At 40.3% G+C, this 13,277-nt stretch overlaps 1 protein-coding gene across 1 annotated transcript in view; it reads right to left on the minus strand.

Annotated features, from left to right (window-relative positions):
* Window positions 1-13,277, minus strand: part of fto (FTO alpha-ketoglutarate dependent dioxygenase) — a 148,539-nt gene that overhangs the window by 59,803 nt on the left and 75,459 nt on the right. Inside the window, exons 7-9 of the mRNA XM_088371043.1 lie at window positions 12,861-12,940; window positions 12,529-12,672; window positions 6,701-6,820 (exon numbers count right to left, since the gene is read on the minus strand). Of these exons, the coding sequence (XP_088227169.1) occupies window positions 6,701-6,820; window positions 12,529-12,672; window positions 12,861-12,940 (344 nt within the window). The remainder of the gene's footprint in view (window positions 1-6,700; window positions 6,821-12,528; window positions 12,673-12,860; window positions 12,941-13,277) is intronic.

Raw genomic sequence — 13,277 nt, forward strand, 5'->3', positions numbered from 1 at the left:
AAATCCATACGGAGGTAAATAAATAAATAAATCTGTAAATAACTAAGTAAATAAATAACGGTGGTGGAATGAGCGAGCTTCTAAGCGGATAAGGCAGATCAGGCTCTGTAAAGTGCTCATTTGTTTTCTAAGAAGACGTGACAAGCCGCTTCTTAAAACCTGCAGATACAGTTGAGGAAAAAAAAAAAAAAACACTGTCACACAGACAAATAAAATAAATGATCCAAACCGCTGTCAATAAACATCCACCGCCCACTTGCGGCGGGGATAAGCTGCCCTCCACATTGGATCAGACAGAAGCAGGTACAAAGCCCCAAATGTGCTTTTCCTCTTAATCATATTTCTTTTCAAATGAGCTAATTTTCTTTTCCTGAATGACAGTGATATAGAACAGCCTTGTTGATTTCTGCACTGTGACACAATCCAGAGCTCAAGACGCTGACACAAACTTGATGATGTCGCTTAAATGTGCTCCAAAACTCCCAAATCAATCCTCCGCAGCTGCAAAACAATCGTGGGAAATTCTATGCACCTTCGCTTGCGGAACAAAACCGTCTTTATTTGGGAATCTAGTGCACACAAACATGTGTTGACATGCAACTGTTAGGTTCGCATCCATCTATTTTCCAGAACGCTCATTAGGGTCACGGTAATATGTACGGGATTCCTATCATTCCATATTATTAATCTCTATCTACATATATAGCACACAACCCCCCCACCTGAGTATGTAAAAGAGTGTCAGGGTTCAACTTGAACTCGTGATCGTACAACAGACGAACAGAACTGTGACATTTGCCACGTCTAAATACAAAGCGGCCGGGCCGCTCCAGGTAACACAGACGCACGCCGGGAGCCGCCACCGCCATATCTGCCCGTAAAAATTCACCAAAGGGGTTTAAGCGTTTACTCAGAACACTATCAGGCAACTGCTGAAAATTCAGCTTACCCTGTTGAATGGGGACTTCAAAGGGAATGGCAAATACCTTCACGATGCAACACTTTTCTTCTCTTCCCTCCTTCCCGGACTGCTTTTCATTCGTATTTGCAAACGGCTGGTGTAACATGCGTCATTGGCCGCATATTTTTCTATTTAAGTGAATAATAACAATAATCTCGGGGTAATTTTTTGACATCTGAATGGAGCAAATCGGGAAGGCTGCAGGTAAACAAGGGTGCACATTTATTGATTGCAAGATTATACAAATAAACGTATTACCCAAACAATAAGGTTGAATGATTTTTTTTTCTCCACAAGACAATATAATGTGCAAGCTGGTGCTCAACCAGAAATGCTAAAATAAACAGTGACAGATAATATATTGTGGCACTATGAGGCATATTCAGATACTTGCAACTAATTTTGCTTTTTAGTGTGTGACTGGATAACAAAATATATAATTTGTTTGATTGTTGCCGTCATACTTTAACACATTTGCTTAAATGGATTGGAAAAAAAAAATCTCTGGCGACACAAGTGGGTAAAAATAAAAGAAGAAAAATGAGTGCCGGTAAACGTGCATTTTTTTTTTTTTTAAATATGCCTTTTTCCCGAGCTCTCCAATAACAGAAAAACAATGATGGCTTGCTGAAATTATTTATGTCAGGCCGTACACCAGAAAGCGTAACATTTATTATGTTTTACAAAGCCATCAAATAAATGGGAGAAGGGATTAATTGCCCCCGGCTCGACCTTAAAATAATTATTTGGAGCCAGGCAAACTCTAAACTCCAATGAAATTGATACACTTTGATAATTAGATTCTTGGCACTGACCCGCTGGAGTCAATAAAGGTTATTAAGGCCAATTGCTGTCTAAACGCATTACGGGCAGGGGTAAACTGTCCGTCCGAACGCCCCCTCCTGCCTGCTCCCTCCCCCCGGCATTACTCTAGCAACGCCAATATGATAATCCATTCTCCGTCCAGGGGCTCGTGTCTCTACTCTGCTGTACAAAAACCAGATTGGATTCGCTTAACCTTTTCCTGGACTTTGATCAAATGAGCTCACAGTGCAATAACATTTACATTGACCCCCCAACACCCCACCCCACTTCTCTGCCTCACCCCGATACACATTTATTGTTTTTCTACTGCGTCTCTAACACATGAAGTTAATACAGTTCACTTCTGAGTTACTGCTGAATTTGATTTATAAACTAGTCCTTCTGATAGGAAACAATGTAAAGTTAGTAAGTCATTATAAAAGCTTTAATAACTGTAGAGGGTGTGATTTAAATTTTATATAGTAAGTTAAAGAAAAATGCATCATTATATGGTAAAAGTTCGCCAATGTGAAATTAGACGAAATATAAGTAATACAGTAAAATATGATAATGTAATTTAATATATTAAAAAAGAAGAAGCTAGCCAATGTAAAATTAGACAAAATATATGTTAAATACAGTAAAACTACTCAAGTGGCCCATATATGCTAGCTAGCATTGGTACGTTGACTTACAAATGCCCCAACTTACGAGTATTTCGGGTTACCAGATACAACGTTGCTCAAGTGGAGTAACAAAACAGTTGCTGGCTCACTTTCAGCCATTTATTGAAGGGTACAAACAAAAATACAAAATTAAGTCTAAAACCCTGTAACTTGAAAATTCTCCCTGAAAATTCTAAATCTGATGACTTTTGAGGTCCATGTGATTAGGGATCATCTGTCAATTCCTTTACATCCCGGCACAAAAAGGGAGAAAAAAAATGTACTTAAAGGTGTGACCAATGTGATGGAAAACGGAGTGGCAGGCTGGGTGAACGGAGACGAGGAAGACATGGCCCCCAATACTATTTCCTGTTTGTTCCATCTTGATGTATACAAATGTACTCAGGCTGGAGTGGAACCCGTTTATCATTATGAAAGTCTATTAATTTTGCCTTGATATAAAAAGAATTTGCTCTAACAAGGCTGCTGTCAAGGCGAGGAGAACAGGAAGGAAGAGCAGAAGAGATTTCGCCACCGCAGCCGGCTCCGCCTTTTTGAAGTCAAGACGAGCCGCCACTGAAGTCGAGGAAAGTGACAAATTAGGGGGGGCTGTAGTGTGCCGAGCGAGAACTGCTAAATCAATTAAAGTCACATCGAGTGCAAACATTCGCATCAATGGCCTGCACGCACACACAAATGGAGTACAGGGAGAAGAAAAGAGGACGGGGTGGTGAAAAAACAGCACACCAGCTTTTTTAAATTACTCTGCATCAAGCCAAAATTCCTTTTCTGCCTATTGTGGATTATGACGCATTGTTGCTAGTTCAAAGAAAATGTCACTATTGTGCGAGGGCCATGATAGCACACACCTGAGGGAACCTGTGAGACAGGTCAACCCCGATCACAGGGGGGTGGAGAACCATGTCGTTTAAAGAGGACAATGAAAAAAGTAACAAAAAATAAAAAGATTCAAAACACGCACGCCGACGTTGGCCACAATGCAATGTTCTACTAAAGTGAGCCAAAAAAAAAAAAAAATTCAGTAGTTAGAACAAAACGAAGAAGCTAAAGGTCACCCGGGGGGGAGGCAATAAGAACAAATGCACCGCAGTGTCTTAAATACGACAAAAAGATGGTGAAATGTTTTCACATCGTTTTACAACATATTATGCAACCTGCGGCCCGTGGGCCATTTACGGCTCCGTCAGAGCGTTTGACACAGCCGAATACTAAAATGAACACTAATGAACATTGCTGTGATCGTTGAATGTTTTCAGAACTACAGTGGGCATCGAAGGACTTTATCAACACGAAAAGCTTCCCCTCACCGTTATTGTTAAGAATATGTATTTTATTTACAGAGAACCATATGCAGTCATTTCTACAGCTTCACAGACAGGTGTTGGTTTCCAAATAAATGCAATGAAAATGTGTGTGTGTGCATGTGTGTGTGTGTGTGTGTGTGCGTGTGTGCCTGATGGAGAAGTGGGGGTGGGGGAGGCGCTCTTGATTTAAATAACGCAAGAGAAATGTGTTGTGATCGCAACACCCCCCACCCACATCTGCACACACTCCCCAAAAGGAGGAAAATCTATAAGTCACATGCATGAAGTGCTTTTCATCAGCGTATGGAAGAGGTCGATGCACGGGGATGTAAATATTGCTTGCCAGAGCAATAAATGTTGTCTTTCATCACGACGCCTGAATTATTACGTTTGCGCGCCGGGCAAATGTAATATTATTTTTGCATCGGCTCAATGAATGGACAAAATAGAGGGGAGACGTAAAACAAATAAACAAAGCAGCAGTATGTATATGAAAATTGGCTTATTTATTGTATTTAAATCTCTCTGTACTATGAAGTATGTCTCTCCATTTCTATTTTATTAGAAAACATTATTCAGATGATATTTACTGTGTCGCTGTATATTTGCGGCTTTTATTTAGTCATAAAAACCGAGCTTGAATTTCCTGCATTAGCTCAAGATGTCTACTGCACGGATGACATTTATTTACTTGTTACGATGTGGAGGTTTAAAAACATCATTAACTTATTTTCCCCCTTTATATTTATATTTGTCATTTTAATTAGTAGAGTTTATATGCTTATTATATACATGTTGATAAACACATCTGACTTGTATTAGTTTTTTTAAATGTAAATATTTTTAATAGTTAAACATAAAATTGCTGATTTATCATCTACATCAAGTAATACACAAAATTTATATTCATATGGATTTTTTTGAAATCTTTTATTTTAAGTAAATGACCTTAAATCAGTGCAGGAACTACACGTATGTCTCGTGGTAGTTAAATATCAAACCATATTAACTTTTACAAATATATATCATGTGTAATATGTTTAATATGTTTTGATTTTGTTTCACACTTTTGATTTATTTTTTTGTGTTTTATTGATATGTAAGCGCAAGAAAGATATTCAAATTCTGTAACACACTCTTCTGAGTAATAATTCTCCATGATTCAATTCTATCTAACTATTTTGTTTCATTCAAGTATTTTTTGATCACATGGAATAATTCCAAATGTAAACCAAAAATTAGGCCATGGCTTACTTGGCTGTTCCGGGAACATTCGAAAAAAGCTTGGGTGACACTTCGAAACAAGGCGAGCGAGCAGGAGAAAGAGACCTCACATTTCACTTGATGCCCTTCCCTAAATGCGCCTCCAAATCACTCACTTCATTTCAGGGCCCCCAGAGGTGGCACTCCAGATGAGTTTAGCCCCCACCCCAAAAAAAAGAACGAAAATCCTCACCCGTCCACCCACTCATCTCACCCGGCAGTGCTTGGACAGTGAAATTGCGAGAGAGCTACGGAAAGAGAGAGGAGGCTCTCTCAGTCTTTATCCCCGCCTGAGCATTAGATGTGATTACTGCTCAGCTTCGCACGCTGACACAGACTGAGAGCTTCTCCAGTCACTGGCGGCGGGCGGGTGAGCGACTCAAGGAAACAGGGGAGAAAGAGAGGAAGAGAGCGTTGGATGATAGAAGATGCTACAGTGATGCAAGAGTGCCCCCTGCTGCTTTAGACGTCAAGCTTGTTAGACACGCAAACACTTTGGAGAGCGAGCGCAGTGTCGTGTTGTGTGTGTGTGTGTAAATGTGTGTGGCACATGTGTACAGCGTGATGCCGGAGACTTAATTATGAGTGTGACATTACAAAGTGATTCCTTTACAGTGGTGTCTGACTAATAGCCGCGTCCCTCCGCAATAAAAGCGTCTGCGAGGCTGCGATTAAACAAATGACACGTCTTTAAGAAGGCGCCCGTCCGTCATGTCACAAGAAACACACGCACACACGCATTCCCTGGACGGTGGGCATTTCTTGGGCGCCTCGTCGTTTGTGTGGAGGGAGTTTTGTGTTTACCTCACAAGCGGACGGGTGTTTATGTTGGTGGAGTGATTTTTTTATCTTTATCTTGTTCGCGCCGGTTAGATTTGGTTGCTTGGTTTTGGTTGGTGAAAAGCACAGTGAAGCTCAGCATTGGTAATTGTTATTTCTGCTTTTTTGTTTTTCAATTTGAATGTGTGTGTGTTTTTCAATTTTTGTAGTGTGTTTGGATGCTTTTTAGTCGTAGGCTGAATATGAAGGCCAAATTTCAAAGCTAAATTTTAGGAGTGTAAATTTGTCATGCAATTAATTGGGACTTTCTGGAGTACTTTTTGAATTTCAAGCGTTACAATTCCATACTGTCTCCCATTTTTGATTTTCTCCCAAATTTCAAAACTGCAAAAAAATTCACAATTATTAAAATTTGTAGTATGACAAATTATTTTTGGGGGGGGCACAGAACTGGAGTTCCAAACACCACAATTAGTGCAAATTTTTACATTGGGCAATGAGTATTAAAATGTGATTTTATTTTTATATTTCTACCATAAAAGCATGAGCAATTTTTGGAATGTTTTTTCTTATTTTTGTACTACAGGAACAAAAGTTTTTTTTGGGGAGATAAACAATTTCATATTTTGACACACCCTTAAAACCACTGGGGGAAATTGTGAGCAAATGGCGTCAATGACGTTTTTCTAAATGTGTTTATAGCTCACTATTTTTTAAAAACTGTTCTTCAACATTCCCCAAAAAGGCTGTGCCTCTCTCGAGTCCACAAAATGTCAGTGTCAATCAAAAGCGAGCATTATTAACTTTCCGTTGTTGTTTGAAACAGCGCTTGTGTCTGATCTCATAAAAGAGTGTGCAAGTGTACTCTGCGTTGTGTGGCAAACACGAGATCAAAAGCTCACCATGGTCTCCATCACTTTCCAGTCTTTCTCCAACTCCTCCATGGGTTTGCTCCACCAGCTGCAGAAGCGTGTGTAGCGCCGGCCTTGAAACCAGTACTGACGCAGCCACTCAAACTCCACCTGCACGCAAGTCGACACAAACACAAATCTTTACGATCTTGATCGAGTCTATAAGTAATAAACAGCCTTTTTTGTTTTCAGTTGGTAAAGACAATTGATCTTTGGTGTAACCATAAACGATTAAATGATGACACTTTAATCCCATCGTGGCAATTTAAGGGCGAGCCCGCTATGCGGTCGTTTTCTGTTCTCGCACATGATTTACTTTGCGGCAGTAAATTACTAAAGTCGACTTAAATGCATTAGTGAGAAATGATTTCATTGTTCCAACAGTCTTTGAAAGTCTTCATGTGGGAAATACGGACAAACATACTGACGACTGAATTGGTCAGTATTTTTTTACGATGAAAGAACGATGAAAACCAATTCAAGACATTTTTTTACATGTTTTTAAAATTTATCACAATTAATACTTATTTTCCAATTAAAAAATGTTTTTATAGCTTAACATTTTTTATTATTAAAATTGAGCCGATAATTAATTATTGAATACAATTATTACACTTTTTCCAATTACAAAAAAAGTGTTTATAGCTTAACATTTAATTATTTATTATTAAAATAGTGACAACTAATTATTGAATATTCACCTTAACATGCCCTCAAGTACCATAAAATAGTGCTTAAATTTTGATAAGATTTACAACTAAAGTAGTTTTTTTTTTTTTATTCTCGCTGTTGTATAATTGTTCAGAATATGATTTACCAGACTGTGTACAAGACTGTAATCAAAGTCTTACCAACTAGAACACCTTAAAGCTCCGCCCACTTGGTACTATCCCGCTTCCCCATCCCTCCCGCCTCGTTTACAGATGACAGTCTCGCCTATACTGATCCGCTCCAATCTACTCCGCTGGGACCCGTTTTTTTTGTGTGTGTATTTTTTTTCCCGCTCTTTTGAAGTGCTGATTTAATCCTTGCAAGGAAGTGGCGTATAGCCAGGTGTTTCTAACTATGTGCCGGTTTTTGCGTTTGTTCTTTGTATCGACGCTGCCTGTGCCCTTTGTTTGCATCCCTGCCTAAAAAGTTGCAGGCGTAAGCGCGGATGTCAACGAGCGCCTCCCGCCTTCCCAATTGCCGCCAAGGCGAAGATAACGCCGTCCTCCCCCAAAACGTCCTACAAAGCATCATAGGTAGACGAAACAAAGCAAGCGGCATTTCATTTTGACAACTGTACAACATAAAGTGGAGTTGCACATATTTCAAATGGAAGTTCTTCTAAAGGAGCCTTTTCCCGCATTGTATCGTACAACACGCCCTGTTTATCGTAAAAAACGGCGAGTGCCAAGCTGTTTATTGCCATTTTTAGTTTGAACATAAAATAAAGATTTTGTATTTGACCAAAACATAGTGGTGCAGAATATTATTGTAAAATTAATACATGGTATTTATTCGTATTCTCATTACTTCCTATGAGGGAACAAAAAATAATTTTTAAATCCATAAAAATCTGAAACTATTTTAGAGACTCCACAGTTTCTAGTGTTCCCTATTTTTTTCTGTACTATGTGATGTATTATCTAGTGTTGAGGCAGAACACAGGATCATCGCTCTGATCCCGGCAGGGATGACATGCAAGGACCGGCCCGTGTCGGCGCTACTCGGAAGCTTCTCAGTGGCTCCATACAAGCCAGCCTTCAAAGAAATGTCATCCTTTATGCTCCCCGGTATCCACTCCCCTTCGATCACCGCGGCTCAAACAAACAACAAAGCCATCGAGGCCCGATATCGGACATCCTTTCCTTCCTTTTCTGTCTTCTGATTGTCTGCCTGTCCTTCCGCTAGGAGAAAACAAACCGCTTTGAGCCGCGGTGGACTTTGTGGAGTTGTGGCATTTTGGACTGGAGCGTCCAGCTGGGCGCTACGAGGATGGACGGTTGCGAAGAAAGAGTTGTTGGGGTTGCTTTTTCTGCCAGCGGCTCCCCCGAGGCGGTTGCTGTCATCTCCATTGGTGATGGACACACTAGCTACATATTAGTCACACGTTAAGCTACCTTGCTGCCCACTGTGGCCAAAAAGGACTAGTAACTCTCCATTTTTTTCCTCTCCCATTTAATGAGGCACATTTTTTTTCTTTATGGTATTCTCTCAGCGGACCTGATTAATTTCCAGGGGGACAGAGGGGAGCCTGAGGTGGGAGCTGATGAGAGTTGAATCGATCCCATTCCGCCGACTCGTGTTTACTTTGCCCCAGAAAGACCACACAGATCAGGTAGGGATGAAAAAAAAAAAGCCACACACACGTGTCACATTATTTTCATGTGTGTGGCCCAGTGCTTATACTTGTCCAACGTCAAGCCCAGAAATGGAACTTTGAAACAATGAATTTTAGAGTAACATCTCAAATCTGTCTAATGGATGACTTTACCGTTCCAATACTAATTAATGTGAACTCTTGGATTATTTAAATTTATCATGTATAAAAATCATTAAATCCCTTTGTGATTTTCACAGACATTCATTAGTCTAAAAAAAGTAGTAGTTTGACGCCATTGCTTTGCCCTTCCGTTTGTGCCATACAGCAAACAAAAGGTGAAGACGTGAATTAAATAATAACTGTGTCACACAGACAACATCTGGCACAGATCAGGAGGAGACACACTTTAAGAGATTACAACAAGATGTCAGACGCCCCTCAGGTGAGGCGTTTCAAAGAGACCTTGGAAGGTCACGTGCGCACTTCCCCCGTGAACATGCGTGTTGGGGTGAAGCTTTCAATATTTACCAACATCATTAGCGAGCGGGGTCCCTGAGGGCTTTCCGTCACACAACCACCTGGGAGGTGACACAGTAGCTTTAAATGGGACAAGGCATTTTCGTCTAGGATTAGCATTTCAAAGGTAAAACATGGACGCTTCCTTCTTATTGGGTAAAGAAGGAAGTACGACCAAAAAGTGACTACAAGAGGCTGTTTATGTTAGGCGATGTGTTTTTTTTTCTCAGGATGGATCCAATTTGGACTGTTTACGACCACTTGTTTTGTTTGCGGCCTGAAAACATTCATCCGTTTTCTCCCACCCTTGAGCTCATTCGGGATAACAGCTGGAGTCTATTCCAGCTGGTTTTGAGTGAGATGAAAATTTGAAAACATGTTTGGATTGTTTTGTTTTTTAGTAGACAAAGTGTCCACTTGTTAATTGTTTGCAAGTTTAGTGTACATCCATCTGGGTTACAGTAAGTACATTTCAGATGACCAAAACTTAAAAAAAACTTTAAAAATATGTTATGCAGCCAGATTTGCAAAATGAAATCTGCTCTCAGTTGGATAAATGAATACAATTCTAATAATATCGATAAATAAAAAAAAATGTTGACTGTTGTTCGTATGTTGACTAGGTTGTACTAGCTTAGCTCACTCTGTATCCCCAGCGCCTCGTTAGCAGGTGCTAGCTTTGCCGTTAGCGCTTTCTTTTGTTAAAAGGGCCCATAGGGCGGTGCTCGGGTCAGGATGCCTGCACGTCTCAGGCTTGTTCACACTGCAGTCGTCCATGTCAAACACAACCTGCGCAATGTGCAGCCTGCCGTACGCCAAAGGTGGACCGCCGTCATAAATAACGGTGCTAACAATACATCATTTAAGTGGGTGTTCTGCTCTCGTGGGCAACTTCAAACAAATGGCCACATCGATCATTGCAAATGCCAAAAGCGGGGCCCCCGCCAGCTCACTCAAACAACCAAACACCCACCACTTCACCTCAACACATACATTAACATGCAACTGCTCTCTTATAAACAGCAATTTGTTTTTTTGAACAATTATGTCTTCAAAACTATCAAAAGTGGGAATATTTTACTTGATTACTTGACTTTACGTGATTAAAAACAAACTACCTATAGAACGGGAAAATTTAATTTGGAAACACTTCATAAAACTAAAAGTACATTTAGCTTGCGTACTACATATTGGACTTCATCAATAAAATTATGGAATTTGGTATGCTAAATTCAATTTACTCATAACCACTAGTTAAATATCAATAACATGTTATGATACCTTATTAAGATGCTTACAGGGGGAAAAAAACTGACAAGGAAGAAATACCTTTTTATCTAGATTTTCGTTATTGCAGAGTTGTATTCCCGTAGCGAGCCCATTTTTGCTAATCCTGGAAAGCTAGCAGGTGTTGCCAACTCTCCCCATAAAAAAAAAAACGCAACTCTATTGTTTGGCTCAGCTGAATAATTAATATTGTCTACAACCTTTAAACAACCTTACATCAGACTCATCCGTCATGCCCGCCCGTTGGGGTTCCCGGGATGCTAGCGTTGGCTAAGATGTGCAGTCCTGGGGAGCCCAGGGTGCGGAGGGGAGGGCGAAGAGGTGAAGTGCGATATTAACTGTTCGCCTGCGGCAAGCTAGCGGAAAGAGTCTCTGTTGACCCTGCAACACCCCGAGTTGAGTTGCTCATTGTTGGTAGTGAAAAGGGGTTAGCAAGGAGCGCCGGGGTAAGACTCCATCTTTAGATAACATATGGGAAGGCCGTTACCATGCAATCCATCACAGGCTGGGGCAAATGAGAACTACCTGGACTTTGAGGCGTTGTTTCGCAGAGTGGAAACAAGCGAGTAAATGGAGGGAGGACAGCGAGAAGCTTCTTTTTCGGTAGCTTTAACATGCTAGCATACGCCTCTGGGTGTGCACAAGGAAGTGAGGGCATGTTAAACCAGGATCAAATGTGGGTTTATGCTAAGCACTACCTTTGATGGCATTTTGGAGACTGCTGTTCAAGGTTTGGGCACACTTGACACCTTAAGTCCAGTTTGCTTAACGCTCACAAGTCAAAAACCCATACATTTCTGTGCCAGACTTGTCAGACTAGATGTCATATTTCTAGCGAAACGTAAACGGATCAATCAATGACATCAATTGTTCCTGAAGTCACTTTTTAACAATAGAACTGCGGTACACAGAAGGACTTGAAATAATCCAGTAAAAACTCAACACATGCATGAGCAGGACATATTCATTTCACGTAATGAATGTGATCATTCTTAGATCATTTTTAGTTATAAAATACTCTTGCAATGGTGTCACGCTTACTGTACTCTACAGCGCGCAAATGTTGGCAGTGCACAAAAGCGCACATGGTTTCACTTTAAATTCATTCCATTCTATATTGACAATGATATTATTTATTCACTGGATGTCTGATGTGTCATATCTGCAGCTGGTACTGAACCACTAGCTCCACCAAACAAAGATAAGCCTTGAGTCATACACGCGAAATAAAACTAAAGAAATACATACTGTATATCAATAAATAATAAATGTGCATTTATTTGTGATGTTCCAAACTTTTTAATGCATTCAATGCACAGTAAATCAATTAGCCTAAATAAACGTCCTATTGCTAATCAGTTGAAGTTGTATTTTACAGGAGTGTGCAGCCGCCCCCATTCGCCAGAAAACACGCACACACTAAAAATCATGCGCAAACAAACAACATAAGTCAGACAGCTTTAGTGAGTTATTCTCCTATTTATGTTTTTATGAGTAAAACAGATGTATTTTATGTTTGCTAGTAATTTTGACAACTTTTGAAGTGTTCTGTTTTCACTTGGAGTTAAAAAAAAAAAACAGTCTTATTTCCCGGACCGGCTTCCTTTGATTCCATGTGGTGAAGCAATACAGTACCGGTAACACTGTCGTCTTTTCAAGCATATACAAAATGTGACACCGCTGTGATGTGATGCGAGAAGTCACTCACCTCATTGTGGATCTCCTCGCAGCGTTGCATGGTGGCCGGCCTCAGGGTCGTTAAGCTGCGGGAGCCAGTGTCTGGGTCCGTGTGCAGGTTGGACAGGGCCTCCTTGCACCGGGACTGGATGTAGGTCAGAGTTCCGCTGGAACACTTGATTGGGGCGGAGATACGGAAAAATTCTGATGCACATACTAGATGATGACCACTATTGACAAGGTTATATACGCTTGACTAAAAAAAAAAACTGCTAATATCTTTTTCTTCGAGCAAGCCGTGCCGATATTTGTCCAGTTGTGATTTAACAGAATTAGTAAAACGTCAATGTAAAATGTTCTCACCTCAGCCACTCTATGGGTGGAGCTGAAGCGAACGGCATCTCCGGCAAGGACACAGTGCTGGTGGGTGCTGTTTAGGCTATCTGGAAGACAAGACAAAGACAACAAAACAAGGTCAACTTAAATAGTTTAAATATACATTTTGTGTCTTGTTTACGGTTTAGTATAAATATAATGTATATAATTAAAGATGCTCTGTCCTAAGTTGTTTGCTTGCGTAAACAAACTTTTCTGTATCATCTTTTGATCTGAATTACACAAAAAAAAGAATTGCCCCTGCCGTTCCAATACTTTAGAAACAGACGTATAGACAAGAGTCTTAAAAAGTGGAAAACTCAGTATCAGTGTGATTTAAAAGTAAAGAAAAAAAGAACAAAATGTACAATATACCTGAGGCCAATGTGTCCCAAATTTGGGGTA

Source organism: Syngnathus floridae, chromosome 3 (genome assembly GCF_059516105.1).
Source record: "Syngnathus floridae isolate MCC-2025c chromosome 3, RoL_Sflo_1.0, whole genome shotgun sequence".
NCBI classification, from domain to species: Eukaryota; Metazoa; Chordata; class Actinopteri; order Syngnathiformes; family Syngnathidae; genus Syngnathus; species Syngnathus floridae.